This window comes from Acomys russatus, chromosome 1 (assembly GCF_903995435.1).
Source record: "Acomys russatus chromosome 1, mAcoRus1.1, whole genome shotgun sequence".
In the NCBI taxonomy this organism is placed as follows: domain Eukaryota; kingdom Metazoa; phylum Chordata; class Mammalia; order Rodentia; family Muridae; genus Acomys; species Acomys russatus.
Window position 1 is genome coordinate 51,522,242 of NC_067137.1, and position 24,913 is coordinate 51,547,154.

The 24,913-nt window shown below is 37.5% G+C and overlaps 1 protein-coding gene across 1 annotated transcript in view; it reads left to right on the plus strand.

Annotated features, from left to right (window-relative positions):
* Positions 1-24,913, plus strand: part of Dgkb (diacylglycerol kinase beta) — a 696,235-nt gene that overhangs the window by 657,802 nt on the left and 13,520 nt on the right. The window contains exons 24-25 of the mRNA XM_051145066.1: positions 4,789-4,909; positions 6,106-6,166. Coding sequence (XP_051001023.1) covers positions 4,789-4,909; positions 6,106-6,166 — 182 coding nt within the window. The remainder of the gene's footprint in view (positions 1-4,788; positions 4,910-6,105; positions 6,167-24,913) is intronic.

Consider the following 24,913-nt stretch of genomic DNA (forward strand, 5'->3'; position numbering starts at 1 on the left):
TGAGCTAAAAATCAATGGACCATGGATATAACTCTGAGATAGACTATTGAAATGTTCTCATTGGTGGATACATTTCCTGTAGCTTGGACTTTTGAACATTTGCTAAGGAACTTGGATTGTACCTGACTTATAATGTGTGCTTCGCCTAACATGCATTAAGACCATTGGTCATCAGTTTAATCTCCAGAAAAATAAATAAATAAATAAGAAGAATAGATTACTCTGGGTCCTTCGGAATGTTTCAAGCTGTTGCTAGGTAAAGTAAACCTCACTGGAAAGCATATAATCTACATACGTGCAGAAGGGAGAACATCCTTGATGGTCAAAGGCCAAATATGGACCAGATAAGTGGTGCTGTAATTAGGAACTTACTGTTATGATAAAATATAGCTGCAAGTTAACCCCATAACACCCACAGTGGAGCAGTATGAGGCCGGATGACATGCACAAGAAGGATATTCCTGCTTGGCTCCATATTTCCCTCCTCTTCTTTCAGGACACATCATTCTATGAAATGCTACAACCCACACTCAGCCTGTGTTTGCAGTGCACCCTCTTCTGTTCTCTCACATATGGCAGTCTGAAACAATTACATAATGAGACATATTATCAGGGCCTGACTGTCAAGATGAAGAGCATATGAATAAATATTACTCACTTATTAGCTCCATTGCTCCTGTGCACACTGATCTCTCTGTGCCTCTAACATTCAAATTTCACTCTCATACCCCTGGTTTCCTGCGTAATAAAACAGTGCAGCATTAATTGTACCTTTCCTATTCCATTAACGATTTGAAAAGTCAAAGGCAGGGCTGTGACTATAACTGGAGACAGAGCATTCATACATAGTGATCAGCCCTGGAATCTGTTCCCTACAGCACAGAAACAAACAAACAAATAGAATCTGATTCCCCTTTGCTATTCTTAGGAAATATGCTGAATTTTACATGGTTAATGTTAAGCAGCCAACTCTTTCCTACTTTGTAAGTATTATTCATAGCAAAATTTAAGAAAAAACAAACAGAATCTTCCTCAAGAAAGTTACACACATCCTATGTCATGATATTTTTCATTTGTTTATTCAGTGTGTGTGTGTGTGTGTGTGTGTGTGTGTGTGTGTGTGTGTGTGTGTTTGTGTTCATATGTCACAGCTTATATGTGAAGGTGAGAGAACAATTTGCATTAGTCAGTTTTTCCAACTATCATGTGGATTCAGAGTTTGCAACTCACGTCATCAAGCTTGGAAAAAGTTAACAGGTGCCTCTACTCTCTGAGCCCTCTTACCAGCCATTAGGATTACTTGATCTTCAACAGATGACTTCAGGGAGGAGTCGCTCACCTAGATCTCTAGGTCTGGTTGTAATTTTGCCTTCCTATCTGTGAGCTGGATTTTTTTGACACTCAAAAAAGTGAACAAGAATTTAATAACCGAGCACAAAGGAACATGCTAAGCTGTCCTAATTTCTTTGGTATGAATTGGATATATTGCTGTTTTATGATAAATCTATATTTAACCAATGGATCATGACTAACCTCACAGCACATGAACACAGTCATGAGACACCATGGTTTGAAACAACTGAGCACCACATGGATACAGACACTGACATGTGATATGTGCCCAAATGTTATGTCTTCCAGGTGACTGATGTCATTTTATATCTATAGCAGCAAACTGAAACAGACACCTCTGTGATCTGAAAGAGTTAACATTTCTCTTAAATAGAGGTAGACAAACATTCTTATAAAGGTCCACACAGTAAGCATTTCGAAGGGTCTATATGGTCTCTGAAATAGAACCTACCCTGTCTTTGGAGTGCTAGATAGCCACAGAACTTAAGTATGAAAATTATCTTACTAGTAATAAAATCTGAAATTTCAAATAGTTCTTGTGTCATGGAATATTATTATTGTTAAATTTTCCTACTTGTTAAATATATTTAAAAGTTAGTCTTAACTCATGCCTCATGTGAAAAGAGACAATGCAGTGGAATTTTACTCATGAGCTACAGTTTGTTATGACTCTTCTAAAATGTGCAAGAACTTGCCAGGGATCACATTAGTTCATTAAGGGAATGCTATCAGCCAGTGCTTAAAGTCTGGCTAGATGTAAGGTGAAGAAGTCTTGGATGTTTTTAAAGGTACTACAAATAGATACAAATTTGACAGTATGTAGATGGAGATCATTTGTCCAAAGTCAGTAAAGATCAAGATCATGATCTCAAGTCTTGGAGACAGACATGTGCATCAGCGTTTACGTGAAAACACCAACATGTTATGGTAGCCAATTTCACAGCTCAAATGTAGAGCTGCTTGTGTTTTGTTTTTGCTTTTCCTTTGCTTGCCTCCTAATTTAAGAGAATATGATACTTATTTATCTTTGTTTGTATTCCTCAATATTCTGTCATTACCAGAGAACTGTTTGCATGCAAGGGCATGAAAGTTTGAAAGTTTAAGCCCTCCAAATTCATTAGTTATATCTTCTTTACTGATCACTAACAGTATAATTGATTTTCGGTGTATTTTTTCATGGAGACGAAGATGAATTAAAGATAAAAATCAGCAGTAGGGTGGTAGACGGTAGCAATATGGTATGGGTGTAGACAAATCCCTGTGATTCATAGAAAAGTTAGGCCTCACAGATCAACTCTGTTGTGAGAAACTGCTTCACTTGTAGAATAGTTCCCAGTCTCAGATCATTAGAAAAATGCATAAAATCTCACCTATTGAGGAACTGAGCAGTACAAAATCGCAACCCCAAACGTGCATTCCTTCCATGTGATGCACTTTCTAACTTCTACCTTGCACACATCTGGGCCCTCAGCACCTGTGATAAGGCCACTTTCTGGTTGACATATACCTAAGAAATGTGAGCACTAACACCCAGACTACAGAGCCAGCACAGTTGAGTGCCGGCTACAGCTGAAAGAATATGTTTTTATTCCTTGTCCATCTGTTCTGGCAACAGAAATTTAAGCTAAAAACAGAGAATAAGCTTGAGAAACAAGTCTAAATAGGGTGAAAGCAGCAAGATGGATGCTCTAAGGTTTCAAACCTAAGCCATAACTTGGAAATGCCGGTTTTATAGTTGGTTAGTTGTTTTTATTTGGGACTACTTTCTGCTACAACTACAGTACAAATTTTTTAAAATAATATTCTTTTTTCCTTCAGCTTAAAATATATTGATTTGACTACATATTCTATTTTTAAGTGCTCTGTTACATTTCCTAATGATTATGAGCTTAATGAAATTGGGGGTTTCAAAATGCTCTTCACTATAGTTGAATCCCACTGAACACAGACCTTTAACAACACAAAACTGTGAGCTATTACACACTCCTTAGTAATGAGTGAAAACTCCTTGTACAAGGTGGATCCCACACAAACACATTTACTTCTCCCTAAGTTCAATGTTGACTTTGCAGAGCTGCCACACATTTATCTTGTGTAATTGCTGTGGCTTCCCACTGTGTGAGGCCTCCTCCAGACTTCCTTTTCCTACTAAAACAGAATCAAATTATTTATTTACAACTAGAAAAAAAAAACACCAAGAACATTACAAAAGAATAACACACTGGGTGTGGTGGGATGTGTCTTTAATCCCAGCAAAGTGGGAGAATATTTGTGTTGGAGGCCGGCCTGGTGTGAATCTAAATTTTTAGTGTCTACACATTGACACCCCATCTTCAAAAAGGGAAAAAGGAACAAAGGAGGAAGGAAGGAAAAGCATCACAAAAGAAAGAGGCATGCGTGGTCACCACGGTTTCTGTATCGTATCAGTATGTCAGCACTCTGTGATCTATAAATGAACAAGTCTACTCTCAAAGTGTGGAGGCATGTTTCTGAGACTCACCTGGTTGGAGGGTACTTTCTGAATGAGTACAAACCTTTGAACAGAGATGGTAGCTTATGAAGTACAGCTTTAAAAGGCAAGAAATGCCGATACATTTTAAAGTATGTCCTGTGCATATAGCTAGTATACACTAATTATGCTTCAAAGTGAGTGGGCTCAACTTTGTGTTTATTATGCCCTTATTACATGTGAATATGTAAAAAATGATCCTCTAATTTTCAGCTTCTTTAAATTGGTTTAGGAGGGAGATCGGTGATGTTTGTCCTGTGACATGTGCTTAATAGACACTTAACAGGTGGCACCACGTAGGACGAGCCCTTCTTGGAGTCTCTGTTACTAATAAGATTGTCATATGATAATCATCTCATCTGTCCTCAAATGTCATTTTGGTAGATTATATAGTCTTTCACCTCCCGAACTTCTACACAGCTACGCTTGTCCAAACCACTTGATGAACCAAGACTTGGTCTTGACAATCTGAGAAGTAAGAAGCTTCAATTCCATCACCTCCAGGGTCTCTTGTTTGGGTAATTTAACAAAAATCACATCAGACAGCAGATCTGTGTGCTTTATTTATAGTGATGAAATGTGTATTTGTTGCCAAATGTGTGATGTGGGCTGTATAGCTGTATAGCTCTTCCATGTATGTATGTATGTTGATGTTAGAAACTACTGCGGTGTTTCTTTTGGTATTATTTGACTCTGAATTTTTTTCTTCACACTTGATTTAGAATAAGCTGACAGCAAATAGGTTTCCACAGAGCCTTGGGTATTAGTTAAACTAAGACTTACTGAAGTACTACACTTTTTCATTACTTTAGATTTTCAAGGCAGACATTTTGTAAATGGCTTTCGTCATTTCCCTACAGTAGAGTGTCATTATTGTGGACATGTGCACAGTCACTGTGACTGAGAAGGTGTCTGTTTTCTTTCAGATCTGAGTGACCAGCTCCTAGAGGTTGTTGGCTTGGAAGGAGCGATGGAAATGGGCCAAATATACACAGGGCTGAAAAGTGCTGGCCGGCGGCTGGCTCAGTGCTCCTCCGTGGTTATCAGGTAGTTCTATCACAGTAATTGGCAGTGTACTTTGACATAGCTTAATCCCAAGCTGAAAAAAAGAATGTGATGTATATGATATTTATATCTATCTTAATTTTGTTTCAACTGATCAAATATTAAAATGTATGTGCTTCAAAATGATGGGAATTAACATAATTTACAGCCCTAGTACTCTAAGTACTAAGATAAACACTACTTATCAGGTCCTATAGAATGGAATATCTTATTTACTACAATGATGTTTTTGCTTATATTTTTATAACTGTCACCAAAACAAATGAGGTGAAAACATCTTACAGGAGGGAGGGTTTCCTTTGCTCAGAATTACTCTGTATGAACCCATTATGTGGCAAAGGTGTGGCAGAGTAGGTGGCTGGATCTTGGCAGCTAGACAACAAAGGCCAGGGACAAGATACTCTCAGAGACAAACCTCCTCTGGTCAATTTCTTCCAACAAGGGTTCACCTATTGAAGCTTCTACCACCTCCCAAGCTAACATGCAGATTTAATCTATCCCTGTGTTCATTCCCATAGAGTGATTGTTCATTCAGGATCAAGTTATTGAAGCTCCAAAGTAATTGCCCAACAAATTATTCAAAGAATAAACTACTAATGTACTATTAAAGTTACTTTTTCTCATGTACTAAAGTATACCTAGATTATAAACTTTCCAAAGATTGCATCTTCTACAATATTTTGTCTGTAGAAAATCACAGAATGCATTTTGATAAAAAATGAAGCCACAAATTGTAGTCCAGACCCAATAAATAATATTTTATGAATGTGTTAATCCTAGAAAGTCTTAGATACTTAACATATTTTTGTAAGGTTTGCAATGCATGTGATGATAGGGGTGGTGGTGGTGGCAGTGGCAGTGATGGTAGTAATATGTGTGTCTGCAAGGAGTCTCTTTGGTTTTAAGTATTCTGATAGTGTATTTGAACACAAACCCTGGTATTTTCTTTTGGCTTGCAGAATTATTTTTTATGTCACCACATTTATCAGGAAGCCTTTTAACATTCTTGTGACCAAAGAACCTTTCAGAGTGTTCATTAATAGTTAATGAAATCCCCCTTTCAGAAGAGGTCAGCAGTGATCATATTTGCCTTCCTTGGACTTACCATCTTGTCTTTTACAGATAATCTGTTATATTAAATATTTTAGCATTATAGTTAAAATGATTTTTTTTTCCAGGACAAGCAAGTCGCTGCCAATGCAGATCGATGGAGAGCCATGGATGCAGACCCCATGCACAGTGAGTACCAGCTACAGGATAATCATGCCCAGTATTGCTTTAGGTTTCCAGAGATCTTGTATTTATATGGCCAGGTTGCCACAGTATCTAATTTTTTTGTCCTGTCTTCTTTAGGAACTATGAAGCAATTCTATTTCTTCCTCTTACTTATGTAGAGAAGTTACTGCATTTAGTCTGGATGCACTGGCCACTCTTGTCAATGACTTAGCTTTTGAATATATGTTTGAGGCTAACTTCAGATACAAAAGACCAACTGTAAACTCTGAGACAAAGAAAAATACTGAGAAAACTTATCTTAATTATCTTATGTTTAATTTCAAACAACCTAATAAAAATTGGTTATGGGACATTGGCACATATGAAGAAAAAAGTTGCTGATAGTGAAATCTTTTTTGTTTCTGGGACATTTCTGAGTTCCTTGAGTCTACTACATTCTTAATAATAAAATTAAATAATTTTTTTCTTGTTGACTGTCATTCTAATGAAGTCAAGATAGAATTTTGGTGTTTTTATTTACATTTATTTGAAGAACATTGTTTGGACTTTCTTTTTCTTAAGTTTACTAACTTAATTTTTCATCTTTTGAAAAAGTTGTTCATTTCTCATTAACATGTTTATTGAATGGGTTGCTTGAGTTGTTGTTGCTGTTGTTTAGTTTTTTTAGTTCTTTGTGTATTCCACATGATAATAACTATAATTTTTACAACTAACGAAAGTTTTCTAGGCTGTCTCTTCCTTTCCTTATTTAATTTCCTCAATGTTCAGAAGCTCTTTAATTTCATGAATTGCCATTGGTTAATTGTTGGCATTATTTCCTGAATAATGAGAGTCCTATCTGCAGAACACTTTGTAAAACCTACATCTTTAAGTGTTTGACCTACTTTTTCCTTCATTGGGTTCAGAGTTTTGGATTTTATATTAAAGTCTGGGATTCATTTAGAATTGATTCTGTACAAGGTGAGAGGCAGGGATATAGTTTTATACTTGCATATGAAGATATCCAGTTTCCCATCCCCATCGGGTGCAGATGCTTAGATGGGTGATTTTCAAATGTTTTCTTCTCTTTCTTACTGTAAGTTACAAATATTCTTCTTTTTTTCTTTCACTTACTAGATTACTGCACATTGGTATTCTTTAAACTCTATGAATGGCATTACTGAATCTATATGTATAGTCTCATGGACATTAAGTTCTGTCATTATTACAGCTACCAGTTATCTTACTTGGGGTTACTACTATTCTGATAAAGCACCAAGACCAAAAGAAACTTGGGGGATGGGAGCATTTACTTGGCTTATATATCCTGAATCACAACCATTGAGGGAATCCAAAACAGAAACTCAAATTAAGTAGGAACCTGGAGGCAGGAGCTGATGCAGAATCCACAGAGTGGTACTGCTTGCTGGTGTTCTCATAATGGCTTGCTCAGCCTGCTTTCTTATAGACTCAGAACCTTTAGCTCACAATAAGGTGGACCCTCCCACATCAATCACTAAGAACAAGCCTACAGGCTTGCATATGCTCTGATTTTATGGAGACATTGTCTCAACGGAGGCTACCTCCTCTCTGATGACTCTAGATTGTGTCAAGTTGACATAAAACTAGCCAGTTTACTAATTGTGGTGGTAAATATGCTGATAAGGGTGGTAGTGTTATTTGGAATTCCAGTACTATGGCAAAAGAAATTATAATTCTGGTGATATTTTGGATGTGGTGATACTCAATACCAGAGAAACAGGAATTATGGTTATGATAGTTATAGTAGAAATTGTGGTAAACATAGTCATGGTAGTGATTGATTGTAGTTCAGCCATGGTCTCAACAGAATAAGTAAAAATAAAACATGAAGAGTGGAACTGAATGCCTTCCTTGGGCAGTCTTTGCATTCTCTCAGATGCTTGCAGGGATCTTGAGCAGAGAAGTAATAATGGTAATGCAGATACTTTATACTCTAAGGTCTTCACATGTGCAGATATCTAAATACTTGATCTGTAGTGACACATGCAATCTTCTCTCTCTCTCTTTCTCTCTCTCTCTCTCTCTCTCTCTCTCTCTCTCTCTCTCTCTCTCTCTCTCTCTCTCTCTCTCTCTCTTTCTCTCTCACACACACACACACACACATTACATTTATGAACCAGTTCACTGAAGTACAGAAAGCGTAAACATTTTGTCTTACTCTACATAGCTAATACATAGCAGAATAACTGAAGCCCATGCATCTGCATACATCCCTGGAGATGCGACTTCTTTGCTATCCCCACTTTCATCCCAAGATGACAAAATCTCAGATGCCTTGAGAGCTCTTCTGGACAAGGTCCTGGGCAAGTCACTGGCTTTAGTTTTAAAGTTCTGTAAAGACTATAGCGATGGACATTTGATTGAAATTTTAGAATAGGTTAAGTTGATTTAACATAATCACTTTTAAAAATAATTTTAGTTTTTCTTCCAATTAGTAGCAGGATACCCACTTCAGTTATTATTATTGTCATCTAGAATTGTTAAATTAATAATTCTTATAATTTAAATTTCTTTTCTTATAAAATTATTTATTCATTTAAAGCATGTATTATAGCCTGCACTGGGCCAAGAACTATACTACTATGCTTATAAGCTGATACTTATTATTGTTAATTTGAATTTTGGACTATTCTACTTTTCGTAGAACCACAGGGGACTTTGAACATTAAATTTTATTTTAACTGAAGAGAATACTTAATATTCTTAGCAGTGTTATAGTTTAACTAGACAGAGGGTTTTTTTTCCTTCAATAAAATAGCACACTATTTTTCTTACAGAACATAAGAATTTGTAGAATGTTAAAATTCTTTGCTAAATTTAAATATCCATAAGCTGATATTCGATTTATGAAGGAGTTTCTCTAGTTATAATTTTAGAGGAAACCAGAAGGTCTGTTTTCTTTTGCATTGGATAGATGGTGGAGAAGGGCAAGAAATGCATATGTCTTGATTCTTAAATCAATTAATGCTATTTTTAAAAATCATGGTATATATTTTATTGAAACCAATTGTAGCATTGGTTGCTTAACACTGTAAATCTTCATAACAGCACTGAATTTGAAATGGCTTTAAAGGGATGTATGTTTTATTAGAATAAAAAATGATATGCAATGTCAGTGAAAATCAAAGTAATGTTTATTAATAAACTGTACCAAGCCTCATCACAAATATCAAGAAAACCCCACAATTAAAAGGGGTTTAAAATCACAATTACAATTTTTTCATGACTCTCCAAATTCTTCCACAAAAAACAGTCAACAGACATTTTTTTAAATACCCCTGTGATCACGGTATTTTTAGTAATCACAACAGTAACAAAGGGTGGATTTTAGTCTAGCTGCTATCTCTTCATCATTCTAATAAACATATTTAAAGCAGGAGACTATTGATTCCCGAAGAATATACATTGACATGGATGTTTTAGAAGAGCTGTCTGTAAGCTGAATTCTCAAGCCTCACTTTATTTTCTAACATCTTCCTCCTGAACACAAAGAACAGCCTGACTTAATTAACTATGCATTCATGCAATGGAAAGGGTTTCCCCTGGAAAGAAGAGGAAGACAGGATAGAACAGTAGGATGAAGCAGGGTCAGTCCACTTTAGACTTTGTTTCATGTCTGCACCCAATACTCCCCATTTTTGATGGACTACAGATAAAGTTTTGTCATGTAGGAAGTGACTGCACTGCATATCTGCTTTCTTCCACACTCCTCCTTCTAGATATTAATATTTCCTGCTCTTCTCCATATTATTTTGAGCAGATAGATCCATTATTCATCCAGTTTTTCCAGAGCTTGAAATCAGAGTCATCCTAAATTCTATTCAACAAACAACCCCTAAACCAACAAGTGTGTACTCTTAATTATATGATCCCATTTCTATAATCTCTTTCTTTCTCTCCAACAAACCACCATCATCTAAACCTGCCCCATTACATTTCTGACTTCTAGAAGAGAGATAAATGAGTACTCATCTGCATTGCTGTTCCCACTTAATTTTTCTTGCTGATTCACTTTAGCACAGCTACTGTGAGATATAATTTCACCATAGTACATTCTACTTAGAATTTTTTTTTTTTCAGGGCTTTCTGTGTGAGCACAGGTTAAGTTTTCTTATTAATGGTTTCTTCTGCTTCTCCTTTGCATATTTCCATGTACTTCCCAAGGGTCTGGATAAATTATTCCTTCTTATCTGACAACGGGTATAACTCATTCTTTGGGACAGTCCTTTCTACTTCACCTCCACAGAGCCGGCTGTAGGCACTGCACTTCCAGTCTGCCCACACATATTCTTCTGCCCACTAGCCAGCCACAGCGCCCATGTCTGCTGCCTGTGAAGACACCAACCACATCATATTGAAAGTACAACCATTCTCTCTCCCTAGAGACATAAGCTCCCTGAAGTCATCGACCATCATTTTGATCCTCCCTGCACTCTCAGGATACAAAACTGTTCTTCCTGTATAATTTGGTTGCCAGTACCAAGTACATTTTGAATTTATAAATTTCTTAAATACTTCTTGGGGGTAGTATAGCATTTTAAAACAAGCTTTCTACTAAATCTTCTTCCACTGAACATAATGTAGTTTGGCTAGCAATTCATTCACATATTTTCATATCTAAATACATGTAAAAGTTATTTTGAGTTATCTTTATTCATTATATTCTCAAAGCAAAAAGCTTGAATGTATCATGGAAGCAATACTTTCCCAATCTCCAAAGATTAAATCCTTCTGTTTCCTGGTATGGTACAACTAAACTTCTTTGGCTACTTTTGTGTTATTAGCTGTGTATTTATTGGACATATCCTGGAGGCTGTGTTCTGGAAATGATGTGAAATCCTGATACCTAATAGCTGTGTATTAGTCATGGCCCTGTGACACCCTTCAAAGCAGGATGCCCATGGAGTTTTAACACAAGATCATCCTGCTGCTTTCTCTACAATTAAAGACAGTAAGATTCCTGAAACTTGCTTCCATATTGCAGAGAATGGAATGTCATAAGGGGATCATAACTGAGTGGTAAAATGACTACAGTTAAAATGTGAATGTTCACTGGAGTGATGGCTGACGTCATGTTGACTTCTGAGAAGCATCTTTAAGCATATGCTCTCCCTAGCCCTTCTATATTCCTCCCCTAGAACTTGCTCAATCCATCTGATTTCCAATGTCAAATGCCTTCCACATGTGGGAGAGCCTGGACCTACTGCCCTGCCAATCCCTGCCAAGCCTCAGTGGCCTTTGCTGAGACTTGATCTGTTATGTTCCTCAGGGAAACCTACTACCTTCACTCCCACTGTGCAGGCAGCTCCAGGAGATGCTTTTCTCTGTTACGAATACCAGACTCCTTTCTTGGCACTAGCTGTCATTTCAACTGGTCACTGACTACTTCTCTGGAAAGCTTCTTACTTTCCCCCAGTGTCGCTGCCACTCCGCTTCCTTGGAGTTAGTATTCATTTTGACCCTTCTCATCACAATTCCCAGCACAACTTCATAAGGCAAACTCATTAAAAAGAGAAATGGTACAGATGATTGGATAGGGAGTTTGATTTTGTTATTAAAAGTGACTATAATTTTTAATTTGTTTACTCTAAAATCACTTTCTAAATACATTTTGTCTCAGATCTTTAGGACCCAAATGTGAAAATTTTTGTAAATTTGAATGCAGTAATTTAGTGTGGTGAAGATTAAGGCCTATGGACTTTTGCAAATATTTAAAGTACCTTGAGCCACTTAGAGGGACTCATGGTTATGACATCTAGCATCTATTAAGCAAATACCAATTAATATTCATTAAATATTTGTGTTCAGTATACTCACATTCATTATTTACTTAATCATCAAAAAGTCCTTAAGATCAATAAAGTTATCATAATTTCATATCACAAGTTAAAATACAATGGCCCAAAGGCAGAGAAATGAACTAAGGTACCCAAGGCAACATAACAAGGAAGAGAGGTAGGCTGTTGGGCTGCACTGCCTGGTGCATTTGCCGTGATGTTTTGTCTTGTCATTTGGTCATGCCTTAAAGCCTTAATGTATCTCTAGAAACAATGACTAAACCGTGCCATTTACAGCAGAGGGCCACAGTTTGTCAAATAGCATTTTATCATTATTTAATGCATTGAGTTATATTTCTCAATATAACCAAAGCCATCAATCACACAGCTGCTCCAAGTAGCACTCAACATCACTACTATGACTCCTGTGATCCCCAAGTTCAATGTCACTTCATTTTCCTTTGAGTACAATTTAGCATACTCATCCTTGTCACAATGTTAAATTATCCTCCCAGGGATGAGATTAGACGCCACCATAGGCTGTAGAGATCAGCTCTTAGGGATCTCCTGTTGTTGTTGTAGCTTCCTTTTGCACTACACCTGAAATCTCATTGTTTATTTTAAGGTTCTCTCTCTGGCCTCCAAGAAGGCTTTCAGTCAAGCTGTAACCCCTCCCTTCCACTTTCAAGGACAGAGCACTGACATCGTGACTGCAATTTGTTTGTTTGTTTGTTTATTAAAAATAGATTCTTTTTCATACAATATACCATGATTGTAGTTTCCCTTCCCTCTACTCCTCACCGTTACTCCATCACCTCAAGCTGCGTTCCTTTTCTGTCTCTCATTAGAGAAGAGCAGTCTTCTAAGAGATAGGAACTAAACACGTTATCTCAAATATGACAACATAAACAGAGTAAGATGAAGTAAAAAATGACCATATTGAAGTTGGACACATCAACCCAAGAGGAGAAAAATAGTCCCAAGAGGTGCCAAAAGAGTCAAGAGACTCACTTGTTCTCACAGTCAAAGGTCCCACAAAGATACTATACTAACAACAACAATATATATGCAAAAGGCCTAGTGTAGGCCCAATTAGGCTCTACGTGTGCTACTTCAGTCCCTGTGTATTCATCTGAGCCTTGGTCAGTCGATTTACAAGGCCTGTCCTCATGCTGTCCCTCCATCCCTCTGGCTCTTACAGTATTCCCACCTCCTCTTCCACAGGATTCCCTGAGCACTGAAGGAAGGAATTTGATGGAGACCTCCAGTTTAGAATCTTTCTCTCTGCATAATGGTTGGCTGTAGGTCTCTGCATTTATTCACATCTGCTGCTTGAGGAAGCCTCTCTGATGACTAGAGCAGAATATCATTAGCAATCATTTTATTGACTTTTTTTTTTTTTTTTTACACTAGCAGTGTTTGGTTTTATCCTAGGTCTCTGGGCTATCTAGTCTCTGGATCTTGGTTACCCAAGAAGTATTGCATGTGAGCTGCCTCTCGTGGAGTGGGCTTTAGGTCAAATCAGACATTGCTTGTATACACCCACAAGTTCTGTGCCACCATTATCTTGGCATATTATGCACGCAGCACAGATTGGAAGTCAAAGGTTTTGTGAAAGGATAGGAGTTCATGTTTCTCTTTCAGTAGTCTGCAGAGTTCCTTCCCATCAAAACATATAAAGAACTCAAGAAACTAGACTTAAAAAAATCAAATAATCTAATTTAAAAATGGGGAACAGGACTTGAAGAGATGGCTCAGTGGTTAAGAGAACTGACTGCACTTTCAGAGGATCTGGGTTCAATTTCCACAACCCACATGGAGGCTCACAAACATCTGTAACTCCAGTTTCAGATAATCAACACACACACACACACACACAAACACACACACACACACCACACACACACACACACACACACACATATATATATATATATACATACATACATACATACATACATACATACATACATACATACATACATACACATGCAGGAAAAACACCAGTGAACATTTAAAAATGGGACCATATATAAACAGAATTCTCAATAGAGAAATCTCAAATGGCTGAGAACTTAAAGAAATGTTCAACATCAGGGAGAAATGTTTAGCCATAAGGGAAATGAAAATCAAACCTACTTTGAGATTTCAACTTACACCTGTCAGAATGGCTAAACTCATTAGCATAAGTGACAGCTCATGCTTGCAAAGATGTGGAATAAGGGTAATATTTGCTTAGTCGGAGGGTAAATGTGTATAGCCACTATGGAAATCTATATGGCAGTTCCTCATAAAGTAGAGAATATCAATCTACCTTAAGACTCACATACAACATTCCTGTGCATATACCCAAAGGACACTGCATGCCATCACAAAGATACTTGCTCAGCCTTGTTCATTGTGGTACAGTAGAAAATTTTCTTTAGAATCTGCTTTGAGAGCCATAGAAGGTGGGCTTGAAACATCATGCTTTACAGATAGTTTACAATAAAGGCCCCCTTGGTAGTTAGCCTAAGCTTGGATAGCACGCCTGTTGGTTTGGGACTCGGAGTAAGTTAGTCAAGTGTTTTCTTTGTTGGAGAACATTTAGCTCAAGCTATGTTGCTATGACAGTCCTATAAACACAATGGCTTTAGCCTGGGGAAATTTATGATTAAACATTCCTGAGAATTGTTTAATAAATAATGCCCAGATTATGGGACCATTGCTTAGAAACTGATTGATATTTGCTGTATGCTTTATTGTAGGTTACACAGAACTTTTTGTTAGGCTGTTATTTTGCTTTGTTGATTTTTGAATGCCCTGTTGATTGTAAAAGATGAGAAAAATCATGATGTAATCTGTAAAGAAAAAAACTGAACATTACTTTAAGTAAAACACTGGGGTTGGCCCAAGGAGAGTGAGACAGACAGCAAGCGAGACAGAGACAGATAGACAGTAAGCATGTGAGAGAGACACAAAATAAAGTTCCCTGGGCTTTAAGACCTTCTGTTGTACCACATATGCCTGGGTCTTCAGTGTTCCTTTTCCTCCATTCCTCAACTTCAACAGCTAGTTGCTATAACTAGTTGTTCCCCAATGGTTGGTTTCCCTTAGCCAGCTGTTCACCATCTGTTCAATTTTCCCTACCGTGGATCCACCAAGACTTTCTCTTCTCTCTTCTTTGTTGTTCCCAGAGCTGGTCGGCAGGAGCAACGTTAGTCATTATATAAATGATAATCAACTACATTCCACAAACCCAGAGAGATTAGGTAAGAGTAGAGGTTTAGGGGATATACAAGTACCCCCCTGGGAGGAGGAAACATGATAGATTTAACTAGCCTGGCAGAGGGTGGAAACGGGATTGAGGCATAAATTGTGTGAAGAGATGGAGTGAAGGGAGAGAGGACAGGGAAAGATTGCTTGAAATATTGGGAGAGGGAATTTGGGGAACGATGCAGAAACCTAATGAAGTTTCCTGCTATCTATGAAGGTGATCCTAATGAGGACTCCTAGTAATGGGAGATATGTCTAAACTGGCCATCTCTTATTGCCATGGGAATGTGGTGGGACTAGGGTGCATTCAGCTGACTTGCTGGCCAAGGGGGTCACACAGAAATCTCCAAGCAACCAAGGCTGTTGTTAAGACAAAAGGCTGCTTTCTGCAAAGTGATACTGGAGACCTCTTGCCTTGCCTAGGATGATATCCATATAACTCATTGACTCTGGTTTATTATTTTACTTAAATTGATATCAATATAATATTAAAATACAACCATTGGTTTATTTTTTTTCCATTTTTGTGCAGATTGCCAGAACAATAACAACAGCAACAACTATTATTATTATAGACATGGTCTCTCTGCAGAATCCTGGTTGTCCTGGAAGTCACTATCTACACCAGGCTGGCCTTGAATACAAAGAGATCTATATCCTTATTCCACCTAAGTGCTAAGATTAAAGACATGTGCCACCACATCTGGCTTGAATTATTGGAACTATTAGAATATGTTTTTGTTTTGACACAGGGTCTCACTTGATAATTCTAATGGCTTGAAATGTGGTAGGAAGCCAGCCTGTCCTCAAATTTACAAAGATGTGTCACTTTGCCTCCCTAGTGCTATGATTAAAGGCCTATGACATCATGTCCAACTAGGATATATATATATATATATATTTTTATAGGTTTTATAAAATGCTTCCTGGATGCTCAAGGGATTTAAATACTAATATACCAGGATAACATACAAGCAAACAAACAAAAAGTCCTTCTATGTTCAGATTAAAGGCAATGTTTTCAGGAATCTGTTTTACCTCCCATCTGTCTGAAATATTTGCCTGATCTTTTCTACTTCCAAGCCTTTCGGATGAGGTGTCCAAAACTCCCACAGTGCACGTCTTGGCTGTGTATGTGTGCCAGCACCACTGACTTACTTCAATCATTTTGAGATTCTTCTTTAGTTGTCTAGGGTGGTAAGACCTCGGGGACTGGGAACAGCTTTCACCATTTTCTTCTTTGTCTTTGCTTCTCAGAAAGCTCGATATTGAGATATATGGTTGTGGATTTCTTTGAGCATGACCTGTTTCAGTTTCACTGGTTATGAGAGTCTGTACATTTATATTATACCAGATCTTGATGCTTTCAGCCCTTATTTCTTCAATTCTTGATTTTTCACTAGTCCTTCTATTTCATAACTCCAATGGTATGCATATTAAACACTCTCTGTGCTATTTCATGGTTCTCAGATTATTCATTTTTTGTTCCTCTTTTTTTCTTGCTATTATTTCAACTGGATGATAAATATCTATCTAAGCCAATTTTACTGATAGTTTTCCTTATTTCTATTCTACACTTGAACCCATACAACTGTTTCTGTTTTGATCATAGTATTTTTAAGTCATAAAATTGCAACTGAAGAGTCACACACCCATAATCTCAGCATGTGAGGAGGTAGAGACAGGAAGTCCAGGAATCCAAGGTCATCCTTGACTAGCAATTTCAAAGCCAACCTTGGCTTCATGAGAAATGACCATAAAACAGTTGATTACTATCGTAGTGTTCTTTCAAGACTTTGTCCATTACTTCTTAAAACATAGGTATAATAGCTGCTAAATCCTTGCCTGAGAATTTCAATATTTATATCACGTCAGACTTTGAATCACTGAACTGTACTTTTCCTGTAGGCTTTTTAAAAATTTTTATTATTATTTATATATTCACATATTTTGTCCAATATTCTGAAAACCTAAAACATCGTGTTATGTGTTTTGTTTATTTGTTTACTATCTGGATTTTGTTAAATTCCTATAGGGAACATTAATTTTTCTCATTGTTCTTATTTTAACAGGGAACTGAGAAAGTCACAAGTGCTAATATGTCTTCTGTGGTTCCAAAATGTTTTCAGTACACACAATATTTCTCTAATTTCATCTTGTGTGTGGAAGTGTTTCATACCTCTCTGGAAATCAAGTGGTGTCCTTTCTCTAATTCAGTTGTCAAACTTATTATTTGTCCTTGAAAGTCAATCTATGCTGACTCACCTCAAGGGTTAACACAGAAGAGCCACATACATTTAAATATTTATTAAAGTATAATTATATCACCCCTTCCCTTTCCTCTCTCTGTCCTCTTCCATTTTCCCCTTACTCCTCAAGTTCACATGCATAAGTATGTCTCAGAGGAGAACCTACTCCTGTTACTTACAGTACGGTATCCTAAATACTCATCATTATAATCACAGAGAAATGTAGTCTTCACCCCTCATTAAGGAAACTCACCTCTGGAGCAGGCAGAGACCATTATAGAAAACTACTAGTGAACACAAGGCAGAAATTAGCCACTGGTTCCATTCACTGTGGCTTGTTTGTTTATAATTTCAAGGCAGACTTTGTGGTATCAAATAGCTAAATAAAGCCCTCACTCCTGGAAAATACTAACCACTCCTCTTAGTGGAAATGAGTTGTCCGCCATTTTTTGTATAGGCCTAGAGCTCTGTGAAAATTTCCCCTTCTGTTCTGGCATATCTATTGATGGCATCCTTGTCCACATCTCCTTTAGGCAGCTATGTTGGTGAGATTTCAGTGGAGGTAGCTTTCATGTCATTTCTAGGAGACACAATATCACAGCAGACTTACTAGTCTCCTGGTTCTTATGATTTTTTTTTTTTTTTTGTCTCCTCTGCTAAGATGTTTCCTGAACCCTTGGGTGCAGGAGTTGAATTGTGGATGTGTCTACTATGGTTAAACATGCTACAGTCAGCAGATTTCTGCGTTTTGTCCAGTGGTAATTATTCATAATGGTCTCTGTCTGCTGCAATGGAAATTTTCTAATGAGAGGTGAAAACTACACTTCTCTCTGGGTATATCAAGAACTTAGAATACAGTTAGGAAAGTAACAGGAGTATTTTCCCTGTAAAATCTCTGATCTCACTAACCACCTGTAGCTGATTAGGTTTTCAATAGTAGACATTCTCATCCTGTTGAGTGGACGTTAAGTCCACATAGACGATGCTGATTGCTGCCAGAATGTGAGTACCACTATTGAAATTTTATGGATATCTCATCACACAAGTCATTGCTGTGTTTCATAAGCATCACAGCTGCATAGGTCTAATGGTGTCTTGCATAGCACCTTTGGTATTATAAGAGCTAGACTTCAGAGAGGAGGCTTTCAGGACAGATCCAGCTCAAATCTTCTGAGTCCTGTGTCCAAAGTGTGTAGTGTCTTCAGCAATGGGCACTTTCCTTCACCATCTGGGATGTAATCAAGAATTACACTAACCCATATTGTTTTGGGTATCTCTCGATGTTATGTTGGCCAACAACTCAAAAGAAAATCCATCAGGCCTGGTGCTGGGAGTTTGTCAGTCTTTGACTCTTGTGAAAGAATGGCCAGGCTAGTGGTCCATAGAACTTCATGAAATGACAAAGATCATTCTCTCTTTCATGTCTGTCATGTTTGACTGTTGGTGCTCTTGAGTTGCTTCTCTACTTAAAAACCTAAGGCTTTAGTATATTCTAATCATGTTTTTTACCTTACCCATCTCCTCTCAAACCCTTCCTCCCTCCAAACCCATACAACTCCACACCTTCCTTCTCTGTGTCTTTAGAAAACAAACAAGAGAAAGAAAGAAAGAAAGAAAGAAAGAAAGAAAGAAAGAAAGAAAGAAAGAAAGAAAAGAAAAGAAAAGAAAGAAGTAACTGAACACTCAAAATAAAGCCTACTCTGAAGGTGTGGGAGATACAGACAGACAGGAGTCTTCTGTCTTCTGAGACCATTATTTCTCTCTCACAGTAGGTTTCTCCTCTTCTGAGTCATAGGCACCTGTCTCTGTCATGCAATTATAAAGGACATGGACAAGAGACACTAGAAGGTGGGGGAAACAACAATCTTATTTTATACTCCATGAATGAGAAAAACATGGTTTCTTCTGGCCTTTGCATATGTCCTTGGTGGGCATGTCTTCTATAAATAAAATAGTCATCTTTAAATGCAAGCCAGGAATACAAGAAGGGTGGGGTAGAACCCACAAACCTTATACTTAATTTGGTCCACTTCATGCTCTGGATTATTCCCCTGTTCTGCCTAGTTAGCTGTTCAGCCTCTTCTGATGTCTGCCTCAAGTTGTCTGGCCAGGATCAGTGGTACTTTCTGTGACAGAGTAGTGCTTCTGACTCAGTTTTCACTGATGGAGGGATCCTGTCCCTCTGCATCAAGTTTTATTGCCTAGGGCTGTTTTGAGATCAGTTTAAATTCCCTCCATCATCTCAGTGTATTCTCATCCACAAGTGTCCATCTGCTGACTGGGAAGTTCCACAATGTATTTTCCACTTCTGTATCTCTTACAGACCTACTAAACGAGTCTTATAAATGCCCTAAAACTATTAAAAATCTTACTCATTTGGAAATTTTTCGTTCATTTCCCCGCCCCCCAGATCTTAGCCCTGTATTTGGGCAATTTAAGACGTGTCTACTCTGTTTGATTGAAAATAACTGACCATAACATATTTAGCTTTCTCACTCACCTAGAAAGACAAGATTAATATCTCATGTACTTCTGTGCATCAGTAATGATTTAGGACACTATATAGGATTTTCCTTTGAAGACTGATTTGGACATGGAGACATGTCTATGACTATTGGACACCAGAGAGTGAATAGACAGACTGTGCAGTTCGGGCTTAGTGCTATCCAAGGTCATGAGGGAGGATATAGGACTCTTCCCACCTATTTTCTATTATTCTTCATGTCATCTGTTTCTTACATTCATTTGTAAAAGAATAGAAGGTTCAGAGAAAGAAACGGCATGCTTTAGAACTTTTTCTGGATATAGCCGATAAGGAAAGAAGTGTGGCTCTACAATAGACACTCAGTCCAGGAAGATGCCCTCCCACACACTCTTCACCCTTAACTGGCGTGTTGATACTCACAAGTCATTTTAAGAAGAGGTTGTTTTATGGACCTTCTTTTTTTTTTTTTTTTTTTTTTTCTACTTATTTTTTTTTTATTAATTTATTTTTGTTACATCTCAATGTTTATCCCATCCCTTGTATCCTCCCGTTCTTCCCTCCCTCCCATTTTCCCCTTATTTCCCTCTCCTATGACTGTTCCTGAGGGGGATTACCTCCCCTGTATATGCTCATAGGGTATCAAGTCTCCTCTTGGTAACCTGCTGTCCTTCCTCTGAGTGTCACCAGGTCTCCCCCTCCAGGGGACATGGTCAAATATGAGACACCAGAGTACATGAGAAAGTCATATCCCACTCTCCACTCAACTGTGGAGAATTTTCAGACCATTGGCTAGATCTGGGTAGGGGTTTAAAGTTTACCGCCTGTGTTGTCCTTGGCTGGTGCCTTAGTTTGAGCGGGACCCCTGGGCCCAAATCTGCCTATCATAATGTTCTACTTGTAGATTTCTAGGACACTCTGGATCCTTCTACTTTGCTATTCTCCCATGCTTCTCTCATCTAGAGTCCCAATAGGATGTTCTCCCCTCTGTCCCAGTTTCCTGGTAAGTGAAGGCTTTCGTGGGACATGCCCCTTGGGCTAGTATGCAGATATAAGTGAGTATATACCATTTGAGTCTTTCTGCTTCTGGGTTAACTCACTCATTATGATCATTTCTAGCTTAATCCATTTATCCACAAATTTCGGGAATTCCTTGTTTTTAATAGCTGAGTAGTATTCCATAGTGTATATGTACCACAGTTTCTTTATCCATTCTTCTACTGATGGACACTTAGGTCTAATATCCAAAGTATACAAAGAACTCAAGAAATTAAACACCACCAAACCAAATAACCCAATTGAGAAATGGGGCTTGGAACTAAACAGAGAATTCTCAATAGATGAATATCAAATGGCTGAGAAACACTTAAAGAAATGCTCAACCTCCTTAGTCATCAGGGAAATGCAAATCAAAACAACTCTGAGATTCCATCTTACACCCATCAGAATGGCTAAGATCAAAAATTCAAGCGACACCACATGCTAGCGAAGATGTGGGGAGAGAGGAACACTCCTTCATTGCTGGTGGGAATGCAAACTAGTACAGGCACTTTGGACATCTATCTGGTGCTATCTCAGAAAGATGGGAATAGGACTCCCTCAAGACCCAGCTATTCCACTCCTTGGAATATACCCAGAAGATGCTCCAGCACACAACAAGAAAATTTGCTCAACCATGTTCATAGCAGCCTTATTCATAATAGCTAGAACATGGAAACAGCCTAAGTGTCCATTTATGGACCTTCCTAAAGGCCCTTACAACATTGAAAGGTAGGAAATTGCTCTCTGTTTGGGAAATAGGCATTTCATATATTATATTAGAAAACAGAATAGTACCTGTTTTATTTCATGTGCTTATATTGCTTTTGGCTTTTTTTTTTTCTTTTTACTTGTGTAAGGTATCATGTAACCATAACCAGGTTTGTTTTCAACTAGCTATGTGGCCAAAAATGACCTTGAATTTTTATCCCTTCTTCTTTACCACTCAATAAACAAGAGTCCATGCATGTGCCACTAAGCCCAGTTTTATGCACTGTGGACCATCAGGCCAGGGCTTCGTCCTGCTAGGCAAGGAGTTTACCAACTGAGTCATAGCCCTAGCTTTTTGGGTTTTTAAAGAAACAACAACCATTTGTAATAGAGCAGTTTCCACCAAGAATGTACTTTGACCAAAATAACAAGATACAGGGAACAGTTAGGAAAGAATAGGACAAATTTGATCCCTGAAAACAAAGCTGCTTTGAAAGACTGAGTTTGAGTCCCCTTATGCTTCCTGCCTTAGTTCACTGACCCACAAGCCAGAGGACTAGAGACAAATAAGAAAGTTAAGATACTGCCACTCTGCTTGACAGAATCTCAGCCATTTTCTTAACAACTTCTTTTCATCAGTTTTTAATTTAAAAAGCACTCTAGGTTTTACTATTTTAAATGTTACTTTGAGCAAGCTGGCATCTGCAACTGAAATAGTCAACTTTTCTTGCACTTTAGCAGAAATTGCATGCAGTCAGAAGTTAAAAATACTTTTCACTCCTTGAAAGCAATGTTTTATGGAACTTCTGCAAGGAGGAAGGGAAAGCTACTTAGGAAGTTAAGTGTGCCCCTGCATCCCAGTGGAAGAAAAGGAAGGAACGCCAGAGCCCAAGGTCCCATCTTCCGTTAGATCCATGTCCTCTGGGTTTCAGAGTTACTCCAGCTTCTTAAAAGGACTTCCTTATTACTGACACCAACTACTACACATCACAAATGGATCATTGAAGGCTGTTGAGGTTGTACTCAGTAATACATAGAAAGAAAAAGTAATGATTTCATGGTATAAGTTAAGTGTTCTGCAATTGAAATTTCTTCATGGGTATTTTGTGCATTGTGGTTTTCGTGTGCATGTGTGTGTGTGTGTGTGTGTGTGCATGTGTGTGTGTGTGTGTGTGTGTGTGTGTGTGTGTGTGTCTTGTTTTGGTTTGGTTGGTTTTGGTTTTGGTTTTCTTTCAGACAGAATCTCTCTATACAGTCCTGAATGTCCTGGAACTTACTGTGTAGAAGCAGATTGTCCTTGAACACCTATAGATCTACCAACCTGGACTTACTGGGTGCTATGATTAAAAGGGGTGCATCACCTTGCCTGGTTTCTTCCTGTTTTATGTTTAGAATAACTTCCTCATGATCTCAGATAGTGTTGCAAATAAGATATAAAACCATATGATTTTATGATCAAACAAAATCTGACATAAATTTAAGATTTGGCCAGAGTGTTGCAGAAAAGAAGACAGTGATTGTTACTGTTTTCCATTAGAATTTGCAGATGAATTCACTGGAAAATGACAGCATGCCATCATATACAGAATATCTTTAAAAATAATCTAAAAATAACAGTTATATCAGAATTTATTCAAAATATAAAAGTGATGTGAAAGTTACCAGTAAGTTTGCTTAACTTGAACCTCTTCAGGCCCTTACACAAAATTTATTAACTTTAAATGCTATTAAATAATGTGTGAATCACCAAGTTGATTTTTTTTTTAGTAACTGGTGTTTGGGGAATTTGATATGAATATTATTTTCTCATTAAAAGTTACATAGCTGTTGGAACTTAACACTCCCTGGGTCGACAGACACTAGTTTTAGAGACTCCTCTAATGTTCTGATGCTTACTTTAGAAAGGGTGGAAGAGATCCAACAAGGAACAAATGTATTTTTAGCCTTGAATGAAAATGAATAATCCATAAATTATAAGTAAAAAATTTAAATAGTGAATACTTTTATATGCCTAGAAATTGGACTGAGCCTACACATATTTCTCTAACTCCCAACAGTTAATAGTGGCTGGAAGAAGAGACGTCACTTTGTCCAGTGGTGTATCCACCATGGAACATTGTCCATGTCCCAATAAATAACCTTCCAAGCTATGTCTATCTATGCAGCTAATCCTAGGTAAACTTAGTAGAACACACACACACACACACACACACACACACACACACACACACACACACACACCAAGAAAGTAGAAAAGAGACTTGCATTTTAAAAAGCCTTTCAGGAGGAAAAGGGAGCATGAGACAGGATGATGGGTGTAAAAAAATAATTGTGAACATTTATGAAACTTTCAAGGAGATAGATAGATAGATACATAGATAGATAGATAGATAGATAGATAGATAGATATCAACAACACAAATAGAATGACCTAGTCTAATATTCAGATACAGAACAGTGATAACTTTGTACTAAAGGAAATGGTAGATTTTGTTATTTAATGAGCATCAGTCTTTAGATTTGAAAAAATATAAAATTAGCATGAAGTACATATAAATAAAAGAGTGCTGCTTTTAACGGTGCACTACATATTCTAAAGTGTGAATAGAAACGAAGCTGCAAAAGGGGTTAGATAAAGCACAGCACAAGCATCCTTTACCTAAGTCTTAATTGGTAAATATTTTGCATAAATTTACATTTCTAAACTCAAATTTCTTAAAAAGATTGACAAGTTACTGTTTAGCTGGGCATTGTTTTATGTGTTCCTGGGCTACTTATGCATTAATTAGTTCTGTTTACCTATACATAATTTTTCCTAATTTTACAACAGTTGTTTTCTGTAATTGACAATGCAATTTACTGCCTGTGTGTGTTCTGGCCCCAAAAGAGAATGGGAAGATATAAAGCACCAGCCTTTTCATTTCAGGTTGTCGGGGGAGAAACCATTGGTTGTGACTTAATTTCCAATTAATTGGCAGTGGTTACTGGGGAACAAAAAGAATTGTACCCCCTAATTAAGATTGAAAATATCCCAAAGTGTCATCTTTAGGTGTTTCTGAAATACATAATTTCCATTTTCTTCATTGCGTGACAGCTCTATTAATTTAACGCATAGTAATACCTATTAGGATAAAACATGGAAAAAATACCATTAATCATTTATTCTAATTTTGCAGCTCTGTCATTTTCTCAGTGTGTTTTAAAATGATGATGACAC